Genomic DNA, 24298 nt, shown 5'->3' with positions numbered 1-24298 from the left:
TCATCCCAAAGAGTTTCGATGTAAGCATAGCTAAAATCAATTGAAAAATCACAACGGTCAAAGCGGATGACCAGAGCTGCAGCAGTACAACCCAAATCACGTTTTCCTGTAATGCTTTGCAGCTCCGATTGAGCCCGTTTGTTCTAGCTGACTGCCTTCTTCTTTGGAAGTGTGAAGCTCAGCATTTTCAGAGCAGTGTGAAATAAGGAATGTAAAAAAAGGACTTGGAGCAGTGAGGTGGCTAATTGAAAACCGCTCTTGGAGCTGTGCTTTCTTACAAAGAAACTGGCAGTTTTTAAGGAGCAGAGCACTTAGGAGTTGAGTTTTGATCTACAATCTCCAGTGACTCGCATTTATTTTTTAATAGCAGCGTTTTGATAAAAGGAACCCCCCCCTGCACACACACACGCCCTCCCATTGATTGTCATGATGTCTAAGTGTCTGTAGCTCGTTTTAAAAGCAAAAGCAGAGAAAGAAGAACGGACTGTTAGATCCAAGTGTGTCATTCTGTTGTGTCTCTAAAGCAAGATGTCTTGAACGCAGTAGCGGCCACATGAATGCCCAGGAGCTTCAGTCTCATCTTCATGCAGCTTTGACTGCTGGCATGTCTCTGTGGTCCTACCCCAGGGCTCACTGCTGGAGCCATACAGGCTGTGGAGGAGCTGGTGAATGCAAGAGCGACAAGAACAGTTGATTCTTTAATGATTCTTTGAGGTAAAGCAGTTCTACGAGCTATAGAAGGCCTTTGTCCATTCTGTGAAAGCATTTTGCTTTGACCTGAGCTGACAGGTTTTTGTGAGAGCTCTGCTGAGCTGCAGGATGGCAGTAAGAACCTGCATTGCTGTGGCTGCTTCTGTTTGCTGCCGCGTGTTATGCGAAGTGAAATGTGACACATCTGACAGCTTGATTTTCTAATTTCAGTCTTGGAGCACCCCTGGTAGGCAGGTGGACTATTAAGAGATAAGACTAAGATTTCAGATCTGCAATCTTCTGAAATTCTGAGACCAAGCAAAAAGGGTGTTTCATGCCACTCGAACACCGAAAGTCAGCTCTGAGCCGAAGGAGGGGAGGAATTTGAAATCAGGACTTCCTTGCTTTTGGATCTGGGTAACACGGTGCATTAACGTGCACGTTTCCTGCATTAACAGGAGGTGCTTTTTTTGTGTGTAATTCTTCCCAAATGTTTGAATCAGGAGTCTCTGAAGTAACATCTGGAAAAGTCCCAAGAGAGAAAGCTGTGATTTCTCTGCACACAAAGATCTGTTCATTCAGGAGACTTTGGTATTCAGACAGAAACCACCACAGTTCTCTCGTTTTCATGTAATGTGATTTGCAGATAGTGCAACGCTGAAGTTTGGCCTTTTTGGTTATGCGGTATTGCAATCACTGTTTCTTACAGATACAGTTTTTGGAGAGCTTTTTACCTGATCGTGCCAATGCTTTAATGTGGGAGATGTGCTGCTGGTACCATGCCTAAGCATGAGCCCTTTTCCTCCTCTGATTGAACATTTTAACCCTGGAATTCCTTTGGTCATTATCTCAGAGTCCCTTGTGCCATCGAAATGCCTTTCAGTGAGGTTAAACTTGAGGAGCTGCTGATGTTTGAGCAGTATGTGTGGGGTTTATATGGTGTTCCTTCCCAATTCTTTGCCTCTATTCAAAATGCCATTAATTTTCTCAGTCATGGCTATTTGCTGATTGAGAAGGAGCGTTGGGGAGATGCACCGCATCTGAAATATCCAATAAATACTGCGCTGGGTATCGAGTAGTTATAATTTACTGCATTTTGGATCTGCGGGGAGGGATTCTCTAAGGAAGATTGGAGGCAGAGCAGCTCAGCGTTTTCTGTGAATTCAGCTTCATGCAAAGCTGCCTGTAGCATCCGCTTTCATTAGGTGCATTTTGTTCTCGCAGTGCACATAAAGCTTTATTGCTGTAGAACGTGATCTGCCTTCGCTTCCACGCAGTCCTTGCTGCTTAGTAAAACATTCTATTTAACGTTAAAAACCCTCTAATATCCAGAGATTGAAAAAACCCGTCGCTGCATCTGCTGTGCTCGAGGTGGTCATCCAAGCTGCGAAGGATTTATGAGCACAGTGATGCAGAATGAGAAGCTATGCCTTAAACAGACCATATTCCCGAATCTGGGCAGTTGATTTGTTTTCTTAATGTAAAAATATATTAAAAAATTTGTGTGTTCTTGACAGCGTTTGACAGCAGGCAGCGGCTTAGCAATATTCATAGTCTATGGTTCTGCTATAATCACGTCTTAAAAATGATTGTGGAAAACGCTGATCCTGCACCAAGCAGCGCTTGCAGCCCATTCATTCACTGGTCCTGTAAAACCCGTTTAGCTAAGGTTTATTTTGACAAAATGTGTTTGTGGCTCTACTCCATGGCTAAAAATTGCGACGTTGCGGAGACGATAAAGTGAAGTGATGCTGCTGCAATGCGTGGGTACATTGGAACGCTGGGCTGTGGTCCCCAATAACCTCATTCCTGTCTCTCCCTGCAGGGAGGCAGAGCAAAATCCCCCTTCTCCAGCAACGTTTGGTTGCTGCCTTTGTTTTTATGTTATTTTTTTATCTCTGTTCTTTAGTGTAAAACATGGGGGAGCCTGTGTGGGTTTAAGACGTACACTTGTCTTTTGGAAATGAGCTCTTTTCCCCTTGGTAATGTTTTAATTTGAACAGGAGTCAGGAGCTAATTTTAGTCTCTTCTTCAGCACTTGCTGCTGTTGTCGTTCATCCTTCGTAGCGTGCCTGACCCAGATTTGCTGCTCGCAGCCCCACAGTGGAGCTGCTTGGCTGCAGGGAAACCACACGGGTTGGCATGCCAGTTCTTGGAGCACTGTTACGTAGTGATGGAGAGCCCCTGCAGAACCAAAACACAGCAGGCTGAGGGCTGAATGCTCTCCTTTTCCGTCATGTAATGGAATCACAAAACAGTTTGAGTTGGAAAGGAGCTCTAAAGGCCGTCTGGTCCCACTCCCTGCACTTAGAAGGGATACCCACAGCTCCATCAGTGCTCAGAGCCCCATCCAGCCTGACTGTGGGTGTCTGCAGGGATGGGGCAGCACCACCTCTCTGAGCACCCTGTGCTTGTGCTTCACCACCCTTAGCATAAAGAACATCTTCCTAATATCCAGCCCACCCAAGTCTTTGTTTGGCAGGGCCTTGCACCATCCTTTCCAGCTTGTACTGATAGTGGGGGTTGCCATGATGCAGGTGCAGACCTTGCACTTGGACTTACTGAACCTCATGAGGTTCTCCTGGGCCTGCTGCTCAGCCTGTCTGGTTGGCATCTCATCCCTTGAGTGTGTCCACTGCACCACACAGCTCAGTGCCATCTGCAGACTTGCTGAGAGTCCACTCAACCCCACTGTCAATGTCACTGATGTCAGTGTTGTCTCCCTTCTGGTTGTAGATGGCTTCTCACTCTCCGTGTGGATGTTGCACACTGTTTGGTCTCAGCCTTCTGTAATTGCTTTCATGGTGGAGATGCTTTAGCCACTGTGCTGGTGTTGACAAGTCTCTGAAACCCAAATTACCCAGACACGTTTTCTTTTTCCAGATAATGTCCCATAATTACGGCCTGCGGGCGTCTCTATCCACAGTCACAGCGATAAAAATGTTAATGGAAAAATGCTGTTGGTAAACAGAAGAGGAGAAGTGTGAAGTCCTTGGAGCCTGGTGCTCTAAAACAAAATCTGCCTTGTTCTGGAGGACAGATTGGGATGTGATGTAAAGACAGAAGGATAGCTGGAGAAGATGGTACCTGCAGTTTTGTTTCTAAATGAAGATATTTAGAAGATTTTTTTCTTGGTTTATTTTATATTAGGGGAAAAAAAATAAATCTGTTCTTTGCCTTATTTGGATGCCAGGCATCTGTAGAGAAAATCAGACTTATTTGGAGGAGAAGATCCTGATTGCCATGAAGGTCTGTTTTTTGGGTCTCTTTGGCCACAGGCTTCACCTTGTACTTTACAGCCTTTCTGCATATGGGTGAAGCAACACAGTAGTAGTGTTTATGGAACAGATCATCTCTATAGGCTGAAGGTGGTGAGTGTATGGGATAATTGAGTCTGCTTGGAAACCTCTGTGCTCATCCATAGGCATGTACAGGAAGGCTGGACATTGCTTAGAGTCAATGGGAAAAGGTGGGACCTGTTTATTTCTATATTGCTTTTACTGAACATGTTCAGATCTGAGTCACAGAATATGGATTGAAGTACCTAATCAGAAAGATGTGGGAAAAATATATACATATAAATATTTTATTTTCTTTACAGAAAAGGCCACAGATGGCTCTCTACAGAGCGAAGACTGGACACTCAACATGGAGATCTGTGACATTATCAACGAGACAGAAGAAGGGTATGCGCTATTTCAGCAAACTTCAAAAGGCTCGTGAGCAAAGTCACCTCACATTCAGCATGTGAGGAGGTGCAGTGAGTCTGGGGGGCAGGTGCTTGTAGCTCAAATGCAGTTTACGTGCAAATTGTTTGGTTTTCTTCCTCCTTCTACATTACAGAGAAGCCCTGTAAAGTCCAGCATATTCAATGTTATGTGTCTGCCTGGGAAGGCTGGCATGAAAAATATGTCTGCTTGGAGAGGGTATCAAGTTTGTACCTTGGGGGTTGTGGTTTCAGCAGATGCATCTCAGTGCATTACTAATTTCATCTGTTTGAACAGAGAAGCTTCTCTGATGCATTTCCTTCAGCATCAGACAAGCTGTGCTTCTTGCACTTTGCAGGAGAGCTCATAGCTGATGTTACACTGAGCCTTTTTCTGAGAGCTTGTCAGTCTTTCTAGTTTGATCAGCATCTTGCTATTTTGGTGGCCTCAGGCGTTGCTCTGACCTTAGTATCTGTGATATCTTGTCTTATCACATAATTCTATGTGACTCTAGTTTGGTTGTAGTCAACTTATCTAAAGATAATACAGATGCTTATGTCCATTTAGGAATGATAAAGGATTCCTGTCCCTCAGTATGGCATGTGAAAAGTGTGTGAGCTGTCTTTTTACAATGTTGTGTTTCTCCTTCAGTCCAAAGGATGCCATTCGAGCACTGAAGAAGAGACTGAATGGGAACAAAAATTACAGAGAGGTCATGCTGGCTCTAACGGTGAGTGGAGGCAGGCTGGAATGCCCCAAAAGGGCAGATCCCTTTTCTTTTGTCATTTTGTTTTTCCTGGCATTCTTTTGAATATATGCATTCTTCTCTTGAACAGTCACTACTCTGCCCTTTGCAGTTGCCTCCACACTTTCTTGAGGAAACTGGAAGCTTTGCTTAGCATTTTTCTAACTCAATTGATTTCTGCTTTTGTCTGGGCACTTAGCCATCCTAAGTACTGACAGAGGAAAGTCATAGCTCATATGAGTTCCTACCCTTTGGGACTTTACTACCCTCATCTGCTATGTCAGGCAGATTCTCCACTCCCAAATGTGGTTATATTTGCAAGTGGGAAATATGGCACTTGCCATATTTTCAACTTCTGAAGTAGCTGGTGTACAGTTTGTCTTGTGAACGGATCTCCATAGGAGGCTGATATTAATTTATGCTGATCTGATTTCGCTCAATAAAGTGTAAATTATATTCTGTGCATCTGCTAAGGTGTGAGATAATTTGCTAGTGACCTTTCCTACTGGGGAGAGCTGGGGTTTCCTGGATAATGCAGCACTCCAAAAGCGTGGTGCTGGGCGGGCTGTGTGCCGCAGCAATCTGAGGAATGAGCAGCAATAACGAGATCGAGTTATACTGCTGTGGGTAGGTGATCTGTATGATTCTTTCACAGAGCTCTTGTTGCATCTCCCTGATGAAGCGTGACTGTACTTTCTGTCTTCATGCCATTTCCTGTGCAGGATTGTCATTTTGATAGATTACCAAGGACCAAACCATGAGATTATCCATTGCGCAGGAAAGAGCAAAATTCATCAGGAGTGAGTCCGTGTCATCAGAGCTGATGAAAGTGGCTGAAGTAGGAGAGTAATTATAGACTCCTCAGATAGGGAGTTGCAGCAGTTATTAGGCATGGCTGTAAGGAGAAGTGACGCGTTGGATTTATCTCCATGCTAATCATGTTCTTCAGAGAAAAATCAACAGCTGTTCTTCCATGGCAGTTGAATGGCAAGTGGAAGGTGCCTCTAGCTAGGTTGCAGGGGGAAAATGTGTCAAAGTATAACCTGCCAGAGCATTCACAGGGGAGTGTTTTGAATGAGTGAAGATCATTCACCTGAATTCCCAACCCAAAAACATGATTTGTAGCTTGGAGCAACTGGGTCCAGCTGTGTCCCAGCGACATAGAAAATGCTGGAGTGCTACAGCAAGATAGTATCTCACAGTGACAGGATGTCCTCTTCCTAACCTGCTCTGGATGTGATGCTCTGTGTTTAGCTGCTCAGCTGTGCAAGTTGGAAAGTTCTGCTTTAGAGAGAAAGAAACGTTATATTTCTTTCCCTTGAAAACAGGCAAAAGTGAATTGCAGAAGTGCCCAGTGTGTTAATGATAGGTAAGGTGCTTCAAAGTGTGTGTGTAGGAAGGAAGCTTTCTGACCATATTGGGGGAAAAAATGAAGAACTGAGCATGTAAGAATATAAAATCTTACAATCTTTTCTTCCATCTCTCTCTCTCCTATTTTGTTTAAAAAATAAAGCAGAAACCAACCACACAGCTGCTGTGTGTGATCAAGCTTTGCTCCAACAACAAATGTGTTTTTGTGTGTGTAGGTGTTGGAGACCTGTGTGAAGAACTGTGGCCATCGCTTTCACGTCTTAGTGGCAAACCGTGACTTCATAGATGGTGTTCTGGTGAAAATCATCTCACCCAAGAATAATCCCCCCACCATTGTGCAGGATAAAGTACTCGCACTGATTCAGGTACACAGCTTGTCTGTGCTTCCGTATGTTGCTGCCTGAAATAAGGACTGTCTGCTGCAGTGCTACGCATCGCTGAACATGCTGTCATCATTAAAAAATGTGGCAAGTTTTTTATATGTAAAAACAAACAATATATCCAGATTGGCAGGGAGGAGCAGACGTGCACATGCAGAGGAATTGTATCCAGGGAGAAAAGTCTGGATTCTTGTTGGAGAGATAACTCTCCACTCTGAAACAAGAGGGCTTAAAGATAAGTGGGTTGCTTTGCAATTTTACAGTCAAATTTAGAAGCTGCAGACCTGCTTCTGTGATGGGCTTGTCATTAGAGGCCAGGGAATTTTAGAGCTTTTGCTGCCATTTGAAGAACGCTTAACCTTCCTATGTCTGTTTCCCTGAATGAAGCCATTTCCCTCCTTCAGAAAGTATTCTGAATTCCTTTTAAAGATGGATGGTTCAGGAGATAAATGGTTTTGTTGTCCCTTTTCTGGTTGTTCTGCAGTGAAAGTGCACTGTCAGTTCAGATATTGGCCTGTCTGCCACTTTTCCTTCTGTGCAGCTTAACAATAAACAGCTGTGTTAATTCCACAAACCATTAGCAACACGAGGAAACGCTGGTGTCTGGCTGGAGGAAATTTCACAATTATAGGCAGCTTTATCACTAAGCTCCTACAGGCAACTGCAGATACCAGAGACTAAGAGACACTGCGTATTCAAAATGATATAAACCTGCTGCAGTGTTTCTTTTGGGATGCTATTTACAAACACATAACGTAATTTTCCAAATATACTTCTGATTTCTGTGACGAAACATGGAGTTGAATTCCTACTGGTGTATTTGTTATTTGGATACACAGACAGGACATTGTTAGAGAATGACAATGTAAATAAGTGATTTCCAAAAAGGAAATAGGCTGGGTGGGGAGACAAGGTGGGTGTTTCACTGGGGTACATAGAGTCCCTCTATTTGTGGTCTCTGACCTGAGCTCTGGGTGTCTGCTTGGGTGGAGAGCTGGTGGGTGGTGGGGCAGTGATGTTAAACAGCCCAGGAGAAACTGTGTGTGTGTTCCCCTGCTGCTTCATTTCCTACAGTGTCTTAGGGGATGTTGATTACTTTGAGTCCTGGGCTTATGTGGCTTTTGATATAGAAAGCCTGGGAATTACGGATGTTGCCTGTCAGTGGGTTCTGTTAGTGTTGCTGTAGGTGGGGCTGGTAGGGCACTCTGTGTTCCAGATTGCCTGATGAGTTCAGGGAAGTGCATGCTCTCTTCTCATCTGCCCTATGGATGTTGCACCCAGGGCGTCCTGCATGTCATAACCACTTTGTTATGCTCAGACTTTGCTCTTTTGAGCTTTCTGTAGTGCCAGGGGTGCTGATCTCAGCTCTGCTCTGCAAACATTACATTTATCCCTTTCTGTAGGCTTTTTACTGTTCGATATCAGAGAATTAATAAGAACAGAAATGTGAGGATTAATAGCAGACTTGGAAGCATGAAAATAAAGCTGTACAAACAGCATATGTCTTCAGCCATATAGCTCTTGTACTCCTGGGTCTTCCCACAGCATCAGCAGATAAAGCTGCCATGCAATTCCTTATCTAGAGACTTGACTGTTCTGAGACATTGGGCATCTCGTGTCTCAGTTTCTCAACCTATTTCTCAGTGTACATGAATTAGCATATATTAGCAACTGCTTATCCTTCCTTATCCCTATAGAAGACCTTGGAACTATTCTTCCTGCTGGTCACCAAAGGTGAGGCTTAGGGAGACTTTTAGCAGTACGGCATATTCTTTTGAGGGAACATGTGTTAAAAAGTGTCATACTGGAAAATTTGCCTTGTGATAGTCACTGATTTGGGGCTGGATTTGCAATAGTATTTTATTCACCTGTTTGAGCATGGTGAGGTGCCAAGTGGGCACAGCAGCATCCCAAAATATATCCTTCGATTGTGTGGCCCAAAGTCTTTGCAGATCTGAATTCAATCTCACCCCTGTCATACGCTTCTTTGGACAATGGACAAGTCTCCTGAGCTCTCTGTTCAGCTCCTTATCTGTAACACAGAGCTAATGTTCCTTCTGCCTGGCTGAATGGTAAGCTGTCTAGAGCAGGGATTGTCTAACAACATGTGCAGACAGTGCTTAGGACAACAGTGCCCAGTCCTTCGTGTGACCTCTACGAGACATGCTGCTGCAGATAACGGTCCCAGTGCGGGCAGCTGAAGAGTACAAATGAAAGTGTCTCGTTTCTCCAGGGAAGAGCTGCAAAAGAGAGAATGCATAAGAAAGGCAGAGTGCAGATAAGTGAGCTCGCTGTCGTTATTGCTCTCCAAAAGATCCATAGGAAGCCAGTGGAATAGGGATGCATTAGTCCATGCTCCTGAGCAAACCAGTACTAAGAAATGCTGGGGACTTTTGCTTCTAAGTTTCTTCTGAGTGATTATTTAATAGAGCATCCCTTGCCGAACATTTTTCACTCCTACTTGCGCAGAGTGGAAATGGGAAACGCCATTATGTAGAAGCATCATTCAGATGACTTGTTATGTAAATTGAAAATGCAAAGGCAGTGCAAGGGTAGAGTTACTTGTGCAGTAAATGTCTCTGTGATAATCAGGGACGGTTTCAAAGGTCACTCCCAAGGAAGCAGAATGGCTTGTTGCAATTGGAGCTGGTTTCCATGGCTCAGTAGGACTGCTAGGACTTTCACTGCACCAGAGGAGTAGATGCAGTTAATTTACTCTAACCAGGAAGCAAATCCGAAACTGCTAGCTTGCAAGTGATAATGGATTGTCTCCTGAGTGTGTATCGTAGGAGATGCTTTCTTAGAATTGAACAGAGTAGGAATACAAGTTAAATATTATTTCTTATCTTGTTTTTTACCTTCGATTTCTCCCCTCTCTGATACAAAAAGTGGTTAAAAATAGGTTTTAAAATAAAAATAAGTGAGGAACTAGTGTAAAAATGATGACTGAATTAAGGTCAGAGCCCACACACGTCTCGCAGCAGTTCTGGAGCCGGCATTCTGCATCACATATATGGGGGCTCAGGGGAATGCTTCATTTTTAAGTGAGTCACGATATTGCAATTTTTCCTTCTCCTAAATTGTTAATATGTGGCAAATTTCCAGCAAAAGTGAAAGCAGGGAGAAGTCTTTCAAGGTACTGTGTTCCTAAAGCTTTGTGAGGGCAGGAGCCTGGCTGGCAAGGAGTAATACTGCGTACAGTGAAGGAAAAGCTCAAATGTGAATTGAAGACAGAGGAGAATTCAAGCAGGAGAGATATTATGAGTGTTCTGGCTGTGAGAAATTCTCCCTTTAAACTCGTTCTTTCTGGCACACTGGGCTGTCTCAGTGCTGGATATGCTCTGTAAGAATACAGGCTTCGTTAGTTCTGCTGCTCGTGGGACTGCATGTTTCATGATACACGAACCTCAGAAACAGCCCTTGTTATTTAAGTTTGGTCTAAAAAAAATGCTGAAGAAAGCTTGACAGCTGTTTTTCCTTCTGCCATAAATGAGGATGTTTCACAATGTTAATTACCTGAGATGATTATGTGACTTCATGAATTCTGCTTAGACTGATTTAATCTTTTTTATGTTTTTAATTTTCTGGTGGGTCACTGACCACAGGACATGAAGAAAAGATCAGCCTACAGTCAGTGCTAAGGAGAGGAGACTGGAAGGAGCTTTCATTTGCATTTACAGACTGATGATGACAGGGGTTATACAGAGCTACTGTGCACTGGGTTGCTATGATGTACTCATATAAAGTGTGTATATGACTGTCTTAGTAACATTTACGGGATCTTTTAGACCAAGTCTAATGGCTACAGCTTCCCTTTGAGGCTGAAATGTGCATGTGGTTAGTATCTGAGGTCATGATGGAGAAGGAACTTTGTTGGGAATGTCAGTGGTTAATCCTTCCTGTTTTCCAGGCCTGGGCCGATGCCTTTCGAAGTAGCCCTGATTTAACTGGAGTAGTGCACATTTATGAAGAACTTAAGAGGAAAGGCATAGAGTTTCCCATGGCAGATCTCGATGCTTTATCTCCAATACACACACCACAGAGGGTAAGCTGCAGTGTTGCAATGCTGGGGTTGTTTTCCACAGTTGGGTAACTACTCTTCTTTCTGCTCCCATCTCTTTGTACTTGGCTTATTTTCTCACTCTTGGAAGGGGCATGTAGCAGAAGCATAATGCAGCTGCATTGTGACAGGCTGGTAAGTTAGTGCAATCTCCTTCATTGAGTCAAACATCAGTCTGAGAGGAGTTTGGAGGTTTGTACACTTGTCTCATACTACAAAACCACCACGTAAATGCTGCTAATTCTCAGAGAGAGACCTTAAGTATATGAGATTGCTTCATTTTCTCAACATTATACTTGTTTCTCTTGGTAATAGGCCTGAACCAAAGCCTGCCTATCTTTTAGGGGCAAACAGATTCTGAGTCTCCCTCTGATCCCATGGTAACGTTGAGGTCTTTATACCTTTGAAAACTTATGTCTGTGAACTTGACAAAAACTACTGCTAGGAAGGAACTTAATGATCACAGGTGTTCTGATTATTCACTGTGAAAAGTTAATGAGTCTTTGAAGTGGTAAATGCAAATGATCAGAACTGAAGGATTACAATCCTTGTGTCAAGATCAATTAAATCCAGTACCTATTTATCACATCATCTCTTGTAAGCCTACAGTTTAGTTCCTAGTTTAAAGTTATTTATAATTATTTATCTTTGGCTCTTATTTTTATGTTGCTTTTCACTTCTCATGATAAATAGACTTAAGTACACGTGGCCTGGGTCAAAAAGCATGGGTGTGTATTTTGGTTGCAACTGTCTGTTTATGGGCTGGCCTGCCAGTCTGTTCTCGTAACTGCACTGACCTTTTCCACAAGGTACAATTATGTTCTATATTTGAGTCTATCTGGCCTGAGGTTGCTGACAAAGCAAGTGCTGTCACCATTCAGTTTTTGAACTACTGTCTTTCTGATGTGGCAGAGTGTTCCTGAAGTTGATCCTGCAGCAAATATGCACAATTCACAGTCTCAGCAAAGGATGAGCACCAGTTCTTACTCTTCACCTTCTCCAACTGCATATTCTCCTCAGGCTCCAGCTTTGAATGTGACTGGCCCCATCACTGCCAATTCTGAACAGGTATTGGGATGATTATTCTTTTGAGTGAGACTCAGCAAATCAAATTAGAAACCAATTTGCAAAGGAACTTTCATTTTTCACTCTTCTAACATTGATTGCCTCGTAGGTCTGGTTCTACTTAGGAATCTTTCTTCATATTGTACTGCAAAAGCTAGGGTTTAGATTTGTATGTGAGGCCTCCTAATGACAGCAGTTATGAAATCTCACAGTCTGATGCACCAGTCCACTCAGCAGTGGTGCTCTAGGTAAGCAGTTTTTCCACTAGCCACACTCCTTTAGAGGCACGAAATGCCTTGCAGATGCAGTAAGTCTTTCTAACAAGGACTTAAGCCTGCATCCCTCAGGATACCCTAATATAATATCATCCTTTCTCTGTGCTAAGAAAAAAAATACTTAGCAGCCAAAGATCCTGCTCAAAAAGTGTATATCCTTCCTCACATTTGAGCAAGAAACACAAGGTACATGGCAACCAAGATCTGGTTTTAGCCACTGTTTTCAATTGTTTCCCTTCTCTACAAGCATAGCGCATCTGTCTGTGTTGTGATATTACAGAGTTTGTTTCTTTTTTCTGTTGCTACTTCTAAAATTTTCTCCTAGGTGAAACTTTGCCTTTCTCCCTCACTAGAATATACTGAGCCTCAGATATCAAGTCACAGAGAATCAGAGGTATCACTAAAATCAGTTAAACCCACGAGGTTCTGCAGTACTTTGCTGTCTTTTTACCCTAACATAGATTGCCCGACTGCGCAGTGAACTGGATATTGTTCGTGGGAATACCAAAGTGATGTCTGAAATGCTGACAGAAATGGTACCTGGACAAGAGGATTCTTCAGACCTTGAGTTACTCCAGGTAACGCTTTGCTAGCAAGTACAATTCTGATATTTTCTGTGCTTGAGGGTGGTTGTAGGTTTGTTTGTTGGGTTTTTTTTGGGTGGGATGTTTGTTGTTGTTGTTCCCTTCAGTGCTGTGGCTTGCTTGGTTTATGTAATGAATGTGGGCTGTACTTGACTCCAGCTAGTCTCATCTCTCGATGTTTTTCATCTGATAAAGCTTCTTGTGATGAGGGTTACCTAACTTCTGTTGAAACCCATTCCACTGCTTTCTTGTGCACGTTGCTAGTTGCTTTTTTTCCTTATGTTGAATATATAGTCTTCCTTACCATAACACACCTTAGAGCTGCCATTGGCTCGTTAAGTAGTGAGCATTTCTCCTTCTTTCAAGTCCTCCACAATCAAGTGTGCAGTAGGAAAACATTCCTGGCGTTACAGGAAAAAAAACATTCCTTGTTTCCAGATGGACTACGAATTGCCAAGGGTCTGTGCATTCTCTGCCACTTGAAATAAATGAACTTCTTTCTAGCAGATGTGCTGTAGGCTCTCCTGAAGGCAGTGGCTTAAGGCAGGAGCTGAGGTGAAGTTTCACGCTGTCCACAGGGCCTGACGGGGTAATCAGAAGAGTTTTATTTCCTGGGAAATCTCAATCCAGTGTTGTGCTTGTTATTTTGAAAGAAAAAAAAAAACCAATATGTTGAGCTCACAGGTCAGGCTTCAGAGCTACTTCTCCAGGCCTTTGGTAGTGAGGTTCCCTTGACTAAGAAAGTTAATATGAACTAGCTGCAAAAAGATGAGGAATACAGTGAGCTTGCATCCAGCCACTGCCCTCCCCATGCTACGTGCCTTTTCATAGCTTCAGAAATAGGCTGCTGTTCTGATCCTCCAGCAGGGAGGATGGGCTCCCACAATAGTACATTTGGAGGAAGGCAGGGAATTGCTCTCTGTGATGCATCAGAGTTTGAAATCAATCCAAGAACTGGTCTCTCCCATGCAGCTGTACTGTGTGTTTGTCTCAGAGCCATCATGGCAGCTGACAAGAGGCTTTGTGATAAAGAGCCTTTCATTTACTGCCCATTTGGGTTGGACAGCTCAAAGCAAAAGAAGCTTCCAGGAAACCATGACAGACCAAAACAACGTTGAATGGTTTGCTTACATTCAGAAACAACTACCAACATCTTGACAGCATAACCTTACAGCATAGCTTTAAGGTTAAAGATCTTGATCATAAAATGGAACGACGGCAGCGATTCTCTATTCCAACTGGTTCCCTTCAACTGCTGGATCCTAAATCTGAATCACAGAGCTGGTGAGAACCTGTTTTTGATGACAAAGGATGGATGGTCTTTTGAAAGCCTTGAGCTGGGTGCTGCATGTGAGAACTCCTTGCTTTGAGGTTTATATAGCCATCCTCCTTAAATAATTCCTGACATTTTCTCCAACAATCAAATGTAAACAGCTTGCTAGAGAGCCAGCTCTGAGCAGAATAGATAGGTACTGTCAGCCCTCTCAGAAAGGCAGCAAACAAACCTCTGAAATGTCACAATCTGCTTCTAAAGTGATGGGATCAAAACTGACATTGGAGAACACATTCCTCAAGCTGTTAAGGCAGCTGGATTGCACTAGGTGAAATTTATCCAGAGCTTAGGATGTCAGACCATGCAAGGAAAACAAACGCATTTTTGCTTTCATCCCAAAGGTTGTGTACTAACAAGTCATCCTTGTTTAGTGCTAAATTTTTGTTCTGAGTTGGAGCTGGGGGGTGGAAGATGATGGAAGGACATGCTTTAGTTGAAATGTCAGCGCCCATTGAAGTAAAACCATGGGTCTAATGAGTGGTGCCATGCCATATGTCACGTTTCTTCCTGTAGTTCCTCCTCAGCATACCAGCTTTGACCTTTGGTCTCGAGGCCTTTCAGACCAACAGCAGTGAAAAAAAATATCTATAAATATATATATTTTAAATTTACTTGGTAATTGGTGATCAAAGAGATGTCCTGGAAGCATGAGAATCCCTTTAGGCAAACTCAAATCCATTTGCCCTAGATCTTTGTTTGTTTTTTAATTTGTTCACTGCCTTTTTGCAGTCTCTTGTCTCACCTGATGGGAGCATTTCTGTGTGTAGTTCAGTACTGACTGGGGGGGGGGGTGCTCATCCTTTCATGCTCCTACTTCTTGTATGTTCATCCTCATCCATTCCATACATGGCAAGCTCTGTATCCCCTGCCCATGTCTTCCTGCTGCAAAACCCTGATGAACTTTCCCTACTTGTTCCACCACATGCATCTTCTAGTTGTTGTGAATGGTATTGTCAAGGGGAACAGACACAGAGTTTTCAGTGAAAACTCATCTGGAAAGCTCTTGTATTAGCATATTTTGTTCTTAAAGAAGATCGCTAAAATACAGATATTTATTTTCTGAAGTGCTCAGAGTTAAAGAAGAATCAGGATGTTGAATTGTAAATAGGCTCTCAAAGTTCTGTGCCATCGCCTCTTGAAGGGCATGTTTGATTAGATGTGCTTTTGGGTGACATTTAATCATGCAAAGATAGACTTGTCTTAGTATTTCTCAGCTGTGGGATATGTTTGGCTGTGAACAGAGCTCAACAAAACCTATTTATTGCTGGCTGCTTATCAGAATATATATGCACAATGCATTCCTCATAGGAGTTGAACCGAACCTGTAGAGCCATGCAGCAGAGAATTGTGGAGCTTATCTCACGAGTGTCCAACGAAGAAGTCACAGAGGAGCTGCTGCATGTGAACGATGATTTAAATAATGTCTTCCTCAGATATGAAAGGTGAGACACCTTTTTCCATCTACTGTTTCTATTCATTCTGGGTTTTCACCTGCAGGTCAGTTGATGAAGGTGGCTGTCTGGTCCAGTGGGCCAGCATAACAGAACGTAGAAAACCAAAGCACAGGAAGCACTTTCTATCTTTCTGTTGTCTTTTTTTATAATATTCCCATGTAAGTTGTTTCTTTATTATTATGTTGTTTGTTTGGTTGTTTTTTGTCCTTGTAATTGGATTTTTGTAGAGAATATCTGTAAAATGCAGGACAGTGTGGTGCAACACTCTTTGAACCAGCAGAGACTTGAGTCTTTAAGTTCCTACCGTGTGTTGCTGTATGAATGTAGGAACCAGGGAATGAGAACAGCACAGCCCCAGCTGCCAGTTCCAATTCCTAACATAGGCTCTGCAGAAATGCCTGTGCTGCTTCCTGGCTTGGGGAGGCTCCCGACAGCTCTCTGTCTTCTGATCTCTGAGCTCCCTGCTTCCAGTTCTGGTGCGAGGGGAGCTGCCTGATGTGCACGAAGCCTTCATGCATGGAAGGGTTTTGTTTTTTTTAAAATAATGCTTAACATCTTGAAAAGGCCTGGCATGCACAGAACGGAGGGTTTGAAGAGTCGACGTTCAGGCATCATCCCCAGGGGCGGGACGTGGGTCACAGGACTTTCAGCACGTCAGACAAAGGCGCTGTCAGCCACATCTGCTGCAGGAGTGACACGTGATACGACAGTCTTGGGAAAGTTTAATCTTCCCCTTAATGACAGGCCTGGGGAGCGATGCACTAAAGAGCACCCTTTGTTCCTTGTTCCTAGCACAAGGCTTTGTTTCTCAAGCCTTTAAAAATAAATTAGACTCTAGATCTATGAATCTGTGCTGTCACAGCAGAGGCTGGAAAGAAGACTCAGTGGCCTCAATTTTGCCTTTGATTTAGCCCTTCACAGGAGATTGGGGCAAACTTTGAAACGAACGCTGACTTTCTGTGTGAAATGGTACGTGTTTCATGCGTGAGCGTGATCCAACATGGGGCAGAGAGTAATAATCACTAAGGCTCGGTTTGGTTACCCTGAATATGGTTTTTTTCTGTGTTAACTCCATCTGCAGCTTTGCTGATTGTAGCTGATGTATTTGTAACCATTATATGCTGGAAGGTGAGCTGAGCAGTGCTGGCAAGCTATTTATGGTAGAATAGCTGCGGTGGTCTGAGTGCTTCAATAAATTCCAATTCTCTGTTGTTCCAAAAGCTCCACATTCATCACGTTGATTTCTCTTATGGGTCTGAAGCTCTTTCAGTGATTCTAGCAGGAGCTCTGGCCGTCGCTGTGGAGCTTTGGATGTAAAAGAACGTGTGTGGTACGTCAGCCTGCTGGTGAGAAATGGGAGGTGGGAGGTGTCCCAGGTTTCCAGCTCAGGGAACTGGATTTCCAGCAACACCAGACACCCACGGTTTCCTAAAATTGAAATTTGGGCCTGAATTTGTTTTTCTTGCCTTTTAGATGTACGTTTTCCTCTGTTACTTTATGAAAATGTTTTAGTTTGCTTGCAGTTTTCCATTGTATTTTTGTTCAGCTGAGAGAAAACCCACAGTATCTTTATTTTTTACTGAATAGAGAGGTAACGTTACTACTTTTGAATGAGGAAAAGCTCTGATCTTCGGAAAAACAACGATAAGGAAGGCTGTGAGGAAGTAGTTCCCTCTGCTTTTTGAGTTCATGCACGTTGAGTTTGTATTCGAGGTCCCAGGTGTACATCTGGGTGGGGAAGAGTAGAGAAGGAACCAGGTCTTGGCTGGCCTAAGAAATGTGAGGGTTTTTATCTAACCTCATTACTGTTCATTCTCGGATAGCACCAACCTATTTGAGCATAGATTCTGATGATCTTTGAGCTGACCCAGTATGCGTTAAGGAATGATTTTGTTAAGCATTGTTTCTTTTGGTGCATGCTGCCTGAGGTGGAGCTGTGCTAGCATGTGTATTGCTTCTAATTTACATGTAGTGCAGCAAGAGGGAGCTGTTAAATGGGAGTAAGAGTCACTGCGGTGCTCAGCTTATTTAGCTGGGAGCATCAATCTTACTGCAGTTGCTTCTGTCCCTTGGCTAACAGAGCAGTCTATCAAGAAGCACTTAATGGAAACAAAACAAAAGACAAAATCCTGCGGTGTTTTTCAGGCCTGTGTGTGCTGCAAGATCAGATTAGGCAACTTAATATCCACATTGCCAACAATGCAACTTCTGTAACTATCCTCCCTTTGTCCTAGCTTGGAGTTAAATCTGCTGAGGATCTCTCTTGAACCAATGAAAGCTGCGTTCGTTATCCAGCCTGCCATGACTTCGTTATAAACTTGCATTTTTCATTGTTTATTGGTGACTTTAATGGTCCCTTTTGATTTATTATTTTTATTTTTAAACAGATTTGAACGATACCGATCAGGACGTTCCACACAAAGTGCCAGCAACGGAGTAAGTACCTAACTCCATGTATTGTATTAGTAGCTACACCACACTAGCTATATTGGATCAGATAAAACCAGACCAGCCCTGTGTCCTGCCTGTGGTGGTTAATGGTGGATACAGGGAAAAGAGTATAAGAACGTGGCAGACTTCTAGCTCAGGAAGTCAGTGCTCCAAAACATCTCTGTGTTTACAGTTCTTGATGGATTTTCTTTCCTCTATTGACTTTTGTGATTGCTTTTGAGTCTGTGCAGGCTTCTGACGTTCACAGTGATCTGGCGCAAAAAGATGTGGAAGACACAGACAAATGAGATAAATCTGAAGAGATATAGATGACCTCCAGGACAGTTCCCTGCCGCCCTGAGCAGTCAGACTGATCTTTTTTTACTGGCTGACCATTTCTTTTCTACATTAATCTCTTTAGTATCCAAGGGAGTGTAGTCCATTTGGCAGTATGGAAGGAAAGGTCTTTTTAGGAAGCAGATGTAGTTTTTTGGTGTTTAATGTTGTACTGCAGGGGGAAAAAAAAAAAGTCTCTAGCACTTGTAACTTGCTTTTTAATGTTTTTATGTCTCAACAGGTTCTGAATGAGGTGACAGAAGATAACTTAATAGATTTGGGTCCTGGTTCTCCAGCTGTAGTGAGCCCAATGGTCGGAAACTCAGCACCATCGTCATCACTTTCTTCACAGCTTGCAGGGCTTGGTGAGTACCTGGTTCAATAGTGCTGATGAACATGAGGCTGCAGTGCATGGACTTGCTCAAACCTGTCCAGTCTGTGGGTCTTGAAGAGCACGCAAGAACAGCTAGGCAGATCTTGAGTGTAGGAACAAGTCTGAGCTATTGCTGAGGTCCCTGAACTGACCAGAACATCTGATGGAAGCTCTTCCTGCATCTGGCTGTTGGGATTTACAAGGAGACATCTTTTTCACTCTGCACCTTTTGACTCACCTCTACTTTTGCTGTATAACCTTAGGAAGTTTTGGTTGTGTGGCTTCCATGTTTAGGAAGGCTTTCTCGTTTCCCTGCCCTATAGTGATTTGTAATTGGGTATCAGCCTGGCACAGAAGGAAGGGGCTTATTAACCAAAAGGGAGCATGAAGGAAAAGAGACAGATCCAAGTTTTTAGTCCTGGTAAAACTTGTACTATTATTCTTGCTAAGGTTTAGCACTCTATGGGATGAATCCAGTGAATATTCTGGACTGTTCTCCTGCAAATAATATTTGAATTCTTTGAATGAAAGATCCTATGAAACCGATGGATAATTTACATTAAACCAAATCAAAAATTGCTTATGTGATCGCTTGATTTGACTGGAGGTTCTTTGCCTCTTTCAACACCATGCTGCTATCAGATCACCTAGTCTGAAACTGTGGGTTTCACAGTCAGTAGCTGAGAGACAACATTCTATCCCTGTCCCACATTTTGAACTGCGCCACTGAATGACAAGTATCTCAGGGTGAGACTGGCAGCAGGTGCACACCTATTGCCAGATGCTGACTTCCTGGTCAGGAATTGCTATGATGTGATGTTTCTAGGAGTAATAAAACAATCTCTCCATTTCTGCTTTCAGAAATGCATGATGGGCAGCCTCCAGCTCCTGGGCAGCATTGTGCTCAGTGCTATAGCTGTTAACTAGATGATGTTTATAGCTGTGTTGTTAATAACTTCCTCTACAGCCTATGCAGTCACGGCAGTGCTGCTTGCATGTGGAATACTGTTTCATTGATCTGCTTCTTTTGCAGACTTGGGTACAAACAGTGTCAGTGGCACACTCAGCTCCCTACAGCACTGTAACCCTCGTGATGATTTCGACATGTTTGCACAGACAAGAGGCAGTTCCTTGGCTGAGCAGCGAAAGAAGTATGTTGGAGTTTATCTTTAGTGTTGTTTGATTCATGACCTTACTGTTTTCTAAGGGCACGGATCTCAAACAACTTTGTTTCATTCCAGATGGAAAAAATTAGTTTTGATGTATGTTTTTGTGCTGCTTTTAATCCAGGCCTTATCATCCTGGTCTTTATTAGTATTAACAAATGGGGAAGTTCTTGCTGCTGGCCAGAGCAGTCTGGCTGGGTAATGTTACTTGATTGTCTTAGTTAATGAGTTCACTGGAAACTTGGAAATAAACTCGCATTTACTTTTGCTCTCAAAAAGGCTTGTCATCCCATCCACCTGGCCAGTGCTTAAGGTAGAGGAACATAAACATCTTTCATATGAAGGTCATGGATAAACCTTGGCGGCTGAATTGCTGTAGTTAAGGGCTTGAAAACAGATTTAACATCAGTTAAACTCTCCCTTTGGCCCAACGATGAGACTCTCATAGGATGTCAAGGCAGTGTAGCTTGACTGGCTGCCATGCTGTCTCTAATTTGTTTATATTTGTAGGGCTTGCATCTCTAGGGCTGCAAGTCTGGCAATTTCGTGGGTATTTAACAGGCCCAATTATTTTAATGTAAAATAAATCTGTGCACTTATTAAGAAATCCTTTGATCCCTGGCAAGTGAGATTCATTAAAAGCCACTCAGGTAATTTACTTTCATATATTATTTCTTGCTGCCTCCTGGTTTCAAATTCAAGTGGGTGTAGTGGCTACCAGCAGTCAGGGCAACACTTTGTCTCAAACCAAGAAATGTTGTTAAATAGGTTTGCTGAGACTTCAGCACATTTTCCAGAGCTGATAAGTTTTCGATAATTTCAGCTGGCAGGCTTATTAGGATCTTTCATTTGCAGCCATCAGTACAGCTGTTTGTACTGCTTCAGCTGTAGTGTCAGTGCTGAGATGTGCTCTGCTGTAGAGGCGTACGTTACCACTAGAGATTTCAGGCTGAGAGCCCTAATGTGCAGTCAGAAAGGAGATGCATTGCAGAGAGATCTAATGGAGTTCCCTCTGTCTCTTGTGCTAAATGAAGCGCGAAACTAGCTTCCCACACTGCACCTCTATCTCCTTCTGCGAGCTAATAGAACAAGGAGCACACATCAGTCCGTGATTTCACAGGGAAGGATTGCTGTGTCTTCCTTGGTCTGTACTCTGTGTAAGTGGAGCAGCATTGGGGCAGTGAAGATGTGAGTGTGACATGCCATCATGCCAAAGTGAGAGCCTCTGGATGCTGTGCTCAGAGCAGGGGAGAAGCCAGCACTCCTGCACGGCCATGGCTCCTCCCAGGGGCTGGTGCTGCACTCAGAGAAGTGATGCAATTGCCTCTGTCACCTGACTAGTATGTGTCCCTTTTACACAGCGTTGTAAGGAGCTTTTTGAAAATCCAGCCTCTGCAAATAGTTGGTGATGAGCCAAGCTGGTGCACTTCTTCATGTGCTTTGCTTTAGTTCTTAGGAGTGTTTCAGCTGCCTCCAAATCTCTCTCTGCCCATTTCTATCCATGCATCAAGGACAGGTTTCCAAACATCACATAGAAAGCTTTGTAAATCGTAGTCTGTAATCAGGCCTTTCTTCATAGTCCCTTGCTACCTCTTGGATGTGCTTATGGTCCCTCATAACCTATTTACCTCCCTCTCATAATGTCAGTCTTCCTCTTTTTGTTCTTCAACAAGCTGAGAAACTGCTAGCCAGTTCTATACAGAGCACGCCCCTCTTTTTAGAATACATGTAGTGCACTCAAGTCTTGTAGGAAACGTCTTTGATTTCAAGAGAAGTTAATCAAAATAGCATGTGCATTCTCCATGGATGACTGCTGGACTTCCTTCTAGTTCTGTGGTTTGTTCCTTTGTTGCAGTGTGACATATGAGGACCCACAGGCTGTCAAAGGATTGGCGTCCGCCCTGGATGTTCGGAAACAGAACACAGGAGGGGTAGGTCATTGCTCTGTGCTTTGTTATCTGAAGCTGTGTGTGGAATCCAAGCTGTAGACAGCTCCTCTGACTGAGTCTTCTCATTCTGTATTCTAGTGACATGCTAGTACTGGCTATTTTGAAATTGGTATCTAGGAGCAAGTACTTACTCAGTAATGATTGCTAAAGAGCTGCTACTTAGCACACCAGCCTAAAAGCCTTCAAAATGAGAGTGGGTAAATTGTCCTGTGTGCTTGCAGCTTGCCTGAGGGGTCTGGTTATTTGACTGGAATTGTTGCTGAAAAGAATAAATAGGGAACATCCTGTTAATGCTGGCGTGCCTCTGCTTTGGTTTTGCTTATGAAAGTTGGTGCAGTCTTAAACTGTTGGACTTTGCTCAAAGTGCATGGGCAGGAGCAAGCTACAGGAAGATAAATTATACAGACTTTTAATGCTTTGCATGCCTTGCCACAGCTGCCTTTGCATGCAGTCTATCATGCCCCTGGGCAGGAAGGACCCTTGTGCTGCCACCTCTCACACCACCTGATCCTTAAAACTTGTTTGAGAGGATGAGCTTGGCCAGCTCTGTGTGTGTGCCTCTGTGAAAGCAGAAGTGGAAGGAGCTCTCAGGTCATCCCTCAGCCCTCCCTACCACCCTGCTTCTTAAAATTGTCCGTTACACAGCAGTAAGTTTTCAGGTGACAAAGGAAGTGCAGTCTTTTCCCATATAATTTCAGTCTGTGCTGACCACTAGGGAGCACGGGAGAGCCAGTGTAGCATGGGGGAGAGAGAGGCAGGGCAGCCTGGGCATGCCTCCCTCCATGGAGAACTGCCTCCCCATGCCTTAGCTGATCCTGCCCTACTTCTCTCTTAAGTTGAAATGGGAGTGCTCTGGGCAGCTGGCATGTCTGGCAGTTTCTGTTCTGAGCCAGAGAAAATTTGTGTTCTGAGCCATCTGGGGTCAGATCACAGCTGCAGGCCTTGGCCATAGTGCAGTCTTTGCAGGGCTTCAGCACTGGTTGCTCTAGGAGCATCCCCCACCCCACAAACTGGTCTGCTTGTTGCTATCCCCATCCTCCTGCCAAATGGGTAGTTCATAACCCATCCCACAAACATTTATGCCAGCACAGTTGAGGTGGTAGCATAGGGAGGCAGGGGCAGAAGTATACCAGGGAGAGAGAGAGGAATTCCTGATATCAGTGCTGCAGTCTAGGCCCCCCGTGTCACTGTGCTGTGTTGAGGACTTGGGGAGGTATGAGATTCTGTTCTTTGCTCATGGCTAACCAAAAGCAAGGGGCCTGTGTTAGCTACTGGCCAAGGGGGCTGTGTGCCTTGATGGCCACAGGGTCACATCCGTGTTTATCAATGCTTCTGTTCTCAGACAGTTGTGCTGGAGGCACCAATGTGACGTGTCATTCACAGCAATGTAGCTGCTGCTCTGCCCGAAGTGTTATCAGTTCAGATGGCTGTATCTAAGCTAATCTGATGGGTCAAAGTTTTTGGGGGAGAAGCACTTTATGGGTTGTGGAACTCTGGGCTCTGAGATGATGTCGGGACTATCAGCTGCTTTTAAAAGGTCCCAGTGACTGTATCGTGTAATCAGAATAGCTCATTCTCAAATGCACTTGTTCTTTAATTATTGAACACTACTTTTTGTCAAGTGCTGTGAGGCTTATGGTTGTCTCTTCTTAAAGGAAATAAAAATTAAACCCTCCTAAAGTTACCAGCTGCAGCATGCATAGGGAAAAACTGGCAGCAAGCAGTAAATGAAAGACGTGCGTTAATGTGGGTAGGGAGGTAATTTAAGAAGAGCTCTAGGGAGGAACCAAAGCTTTGCAACACGTTCTGCACACATGTTCTCTTCCAGCACAGTTGTCCGGGGGTAAATTTCAGCACATCCGACATTTCTAATGCAGTCATTCTCAGAAAGATCTGTAGAGAGACAGCCAGTCACGTGGCATTAGCTGTCTTTTAATATGATTTAGCAGCTGGAAACCAGACAAGCTAAAAATACCCTGTTTTCTTAATATTGCTTTTCCATGTTGGGAATTGCTTTTGTTGCCACAGAGTTGTTGCATGATCACAGCTGGGAGGAGAGGTGTCCAAGAAGCAATTCTCACTGTTATGCAGATAGCAGATAAAGTTGGAGTGATTTCCCCCCCCCCCCCCTCCCCTGTTTTTTTTTCTTTCTCTCAGCACACATACTGAGACATAAGAGATTGCAGCTGATTCTGGTGCATAGGGGCAGGTGAGGTATCCCATGTAGGATGGCTGTGTGCACACAAACTCAGAGCAGCGTGCTGAGCCAGCCCTGCTCTGCAGGGCCAGAGGGAGATGGAGCCACAGGTGGTCCTTTAACCTCAGAGGAGGGCAGTGGGAAAGGCTGCTGCAGTGCTCCTGCAGGCTGCCATCACTTCCC

At 43.8% G+C, this 24298-nt stretch overlaps 1 protein-coding gene across 10 annotated transcripts in view; it reads left to right on the top strand.

The window, feature by feature from the left end:
* Positions 1–24298, top strand: part of TOM1L2 (target of myb1 like 2 membrane trafficking protein) — a 49695-nt gene that overhangs the window by 11983 nt on the left and 13414 nt on the right. For 8 of the 10 annotated variants that reach the window (XM_015876851.3, XM_015876848.3, XM_015876847.3 and 5 more), the window contains exons 2-12: positions 4292–4376; positions 5049–5127; positions 6729–6878; positions 10804–10938; positions 11866–12021; positions 12755–12871; positions 15519–15652; positions 18052–18100; positions 18672–18795; positions 19837–19954; positions 21825–21900. In XM_015876851.3, coding sequence (XP_015732337.1) covers positions 4292–4376; positions 5049–5127; positions 6729–6878; positions 10804–10938; positions 11866–12021; positions 12755–12871; positions 15519–15652; positions 18052–18100; positions 18672–18795; positions 19837–19954; positions 21825–21900 — 1223 coding nt within the window. The remainder of the gene's footprint in view (positions 1–4291; positions 4377–5048; positions 5128–6728; positions 6879–10803; positions 10939–11865; positions 12022–12754; positions 12872–15518; positions 15653–18051; positions 18101–18671; positions 18796–19836; positions 19955–21824; positions 21901–24298) is intronic. The other 2 variants (XR_014934077.1, XR_014934076.1) reach the window with 1 other exon arrangement.

This window comes from Coturnix japonica, chromosome 13, assembly GCF_054131305.1.
Source record: "Coturnix japonica strain WE chromosome 13, WE-NBRP24, whole genome shotgun sequence".
Taxonomy (NCBI): Eukaryota; Metazoa; Chordata; class Aves; order Galliformes; family Phasianidae; genus Coturnix; species Coturnix japonica.
The sequence above is the reverse complement of the archived record's forward strand: the minus strand, read 5'-3'. Positions and strand labels throughout refer to the sequence as shown.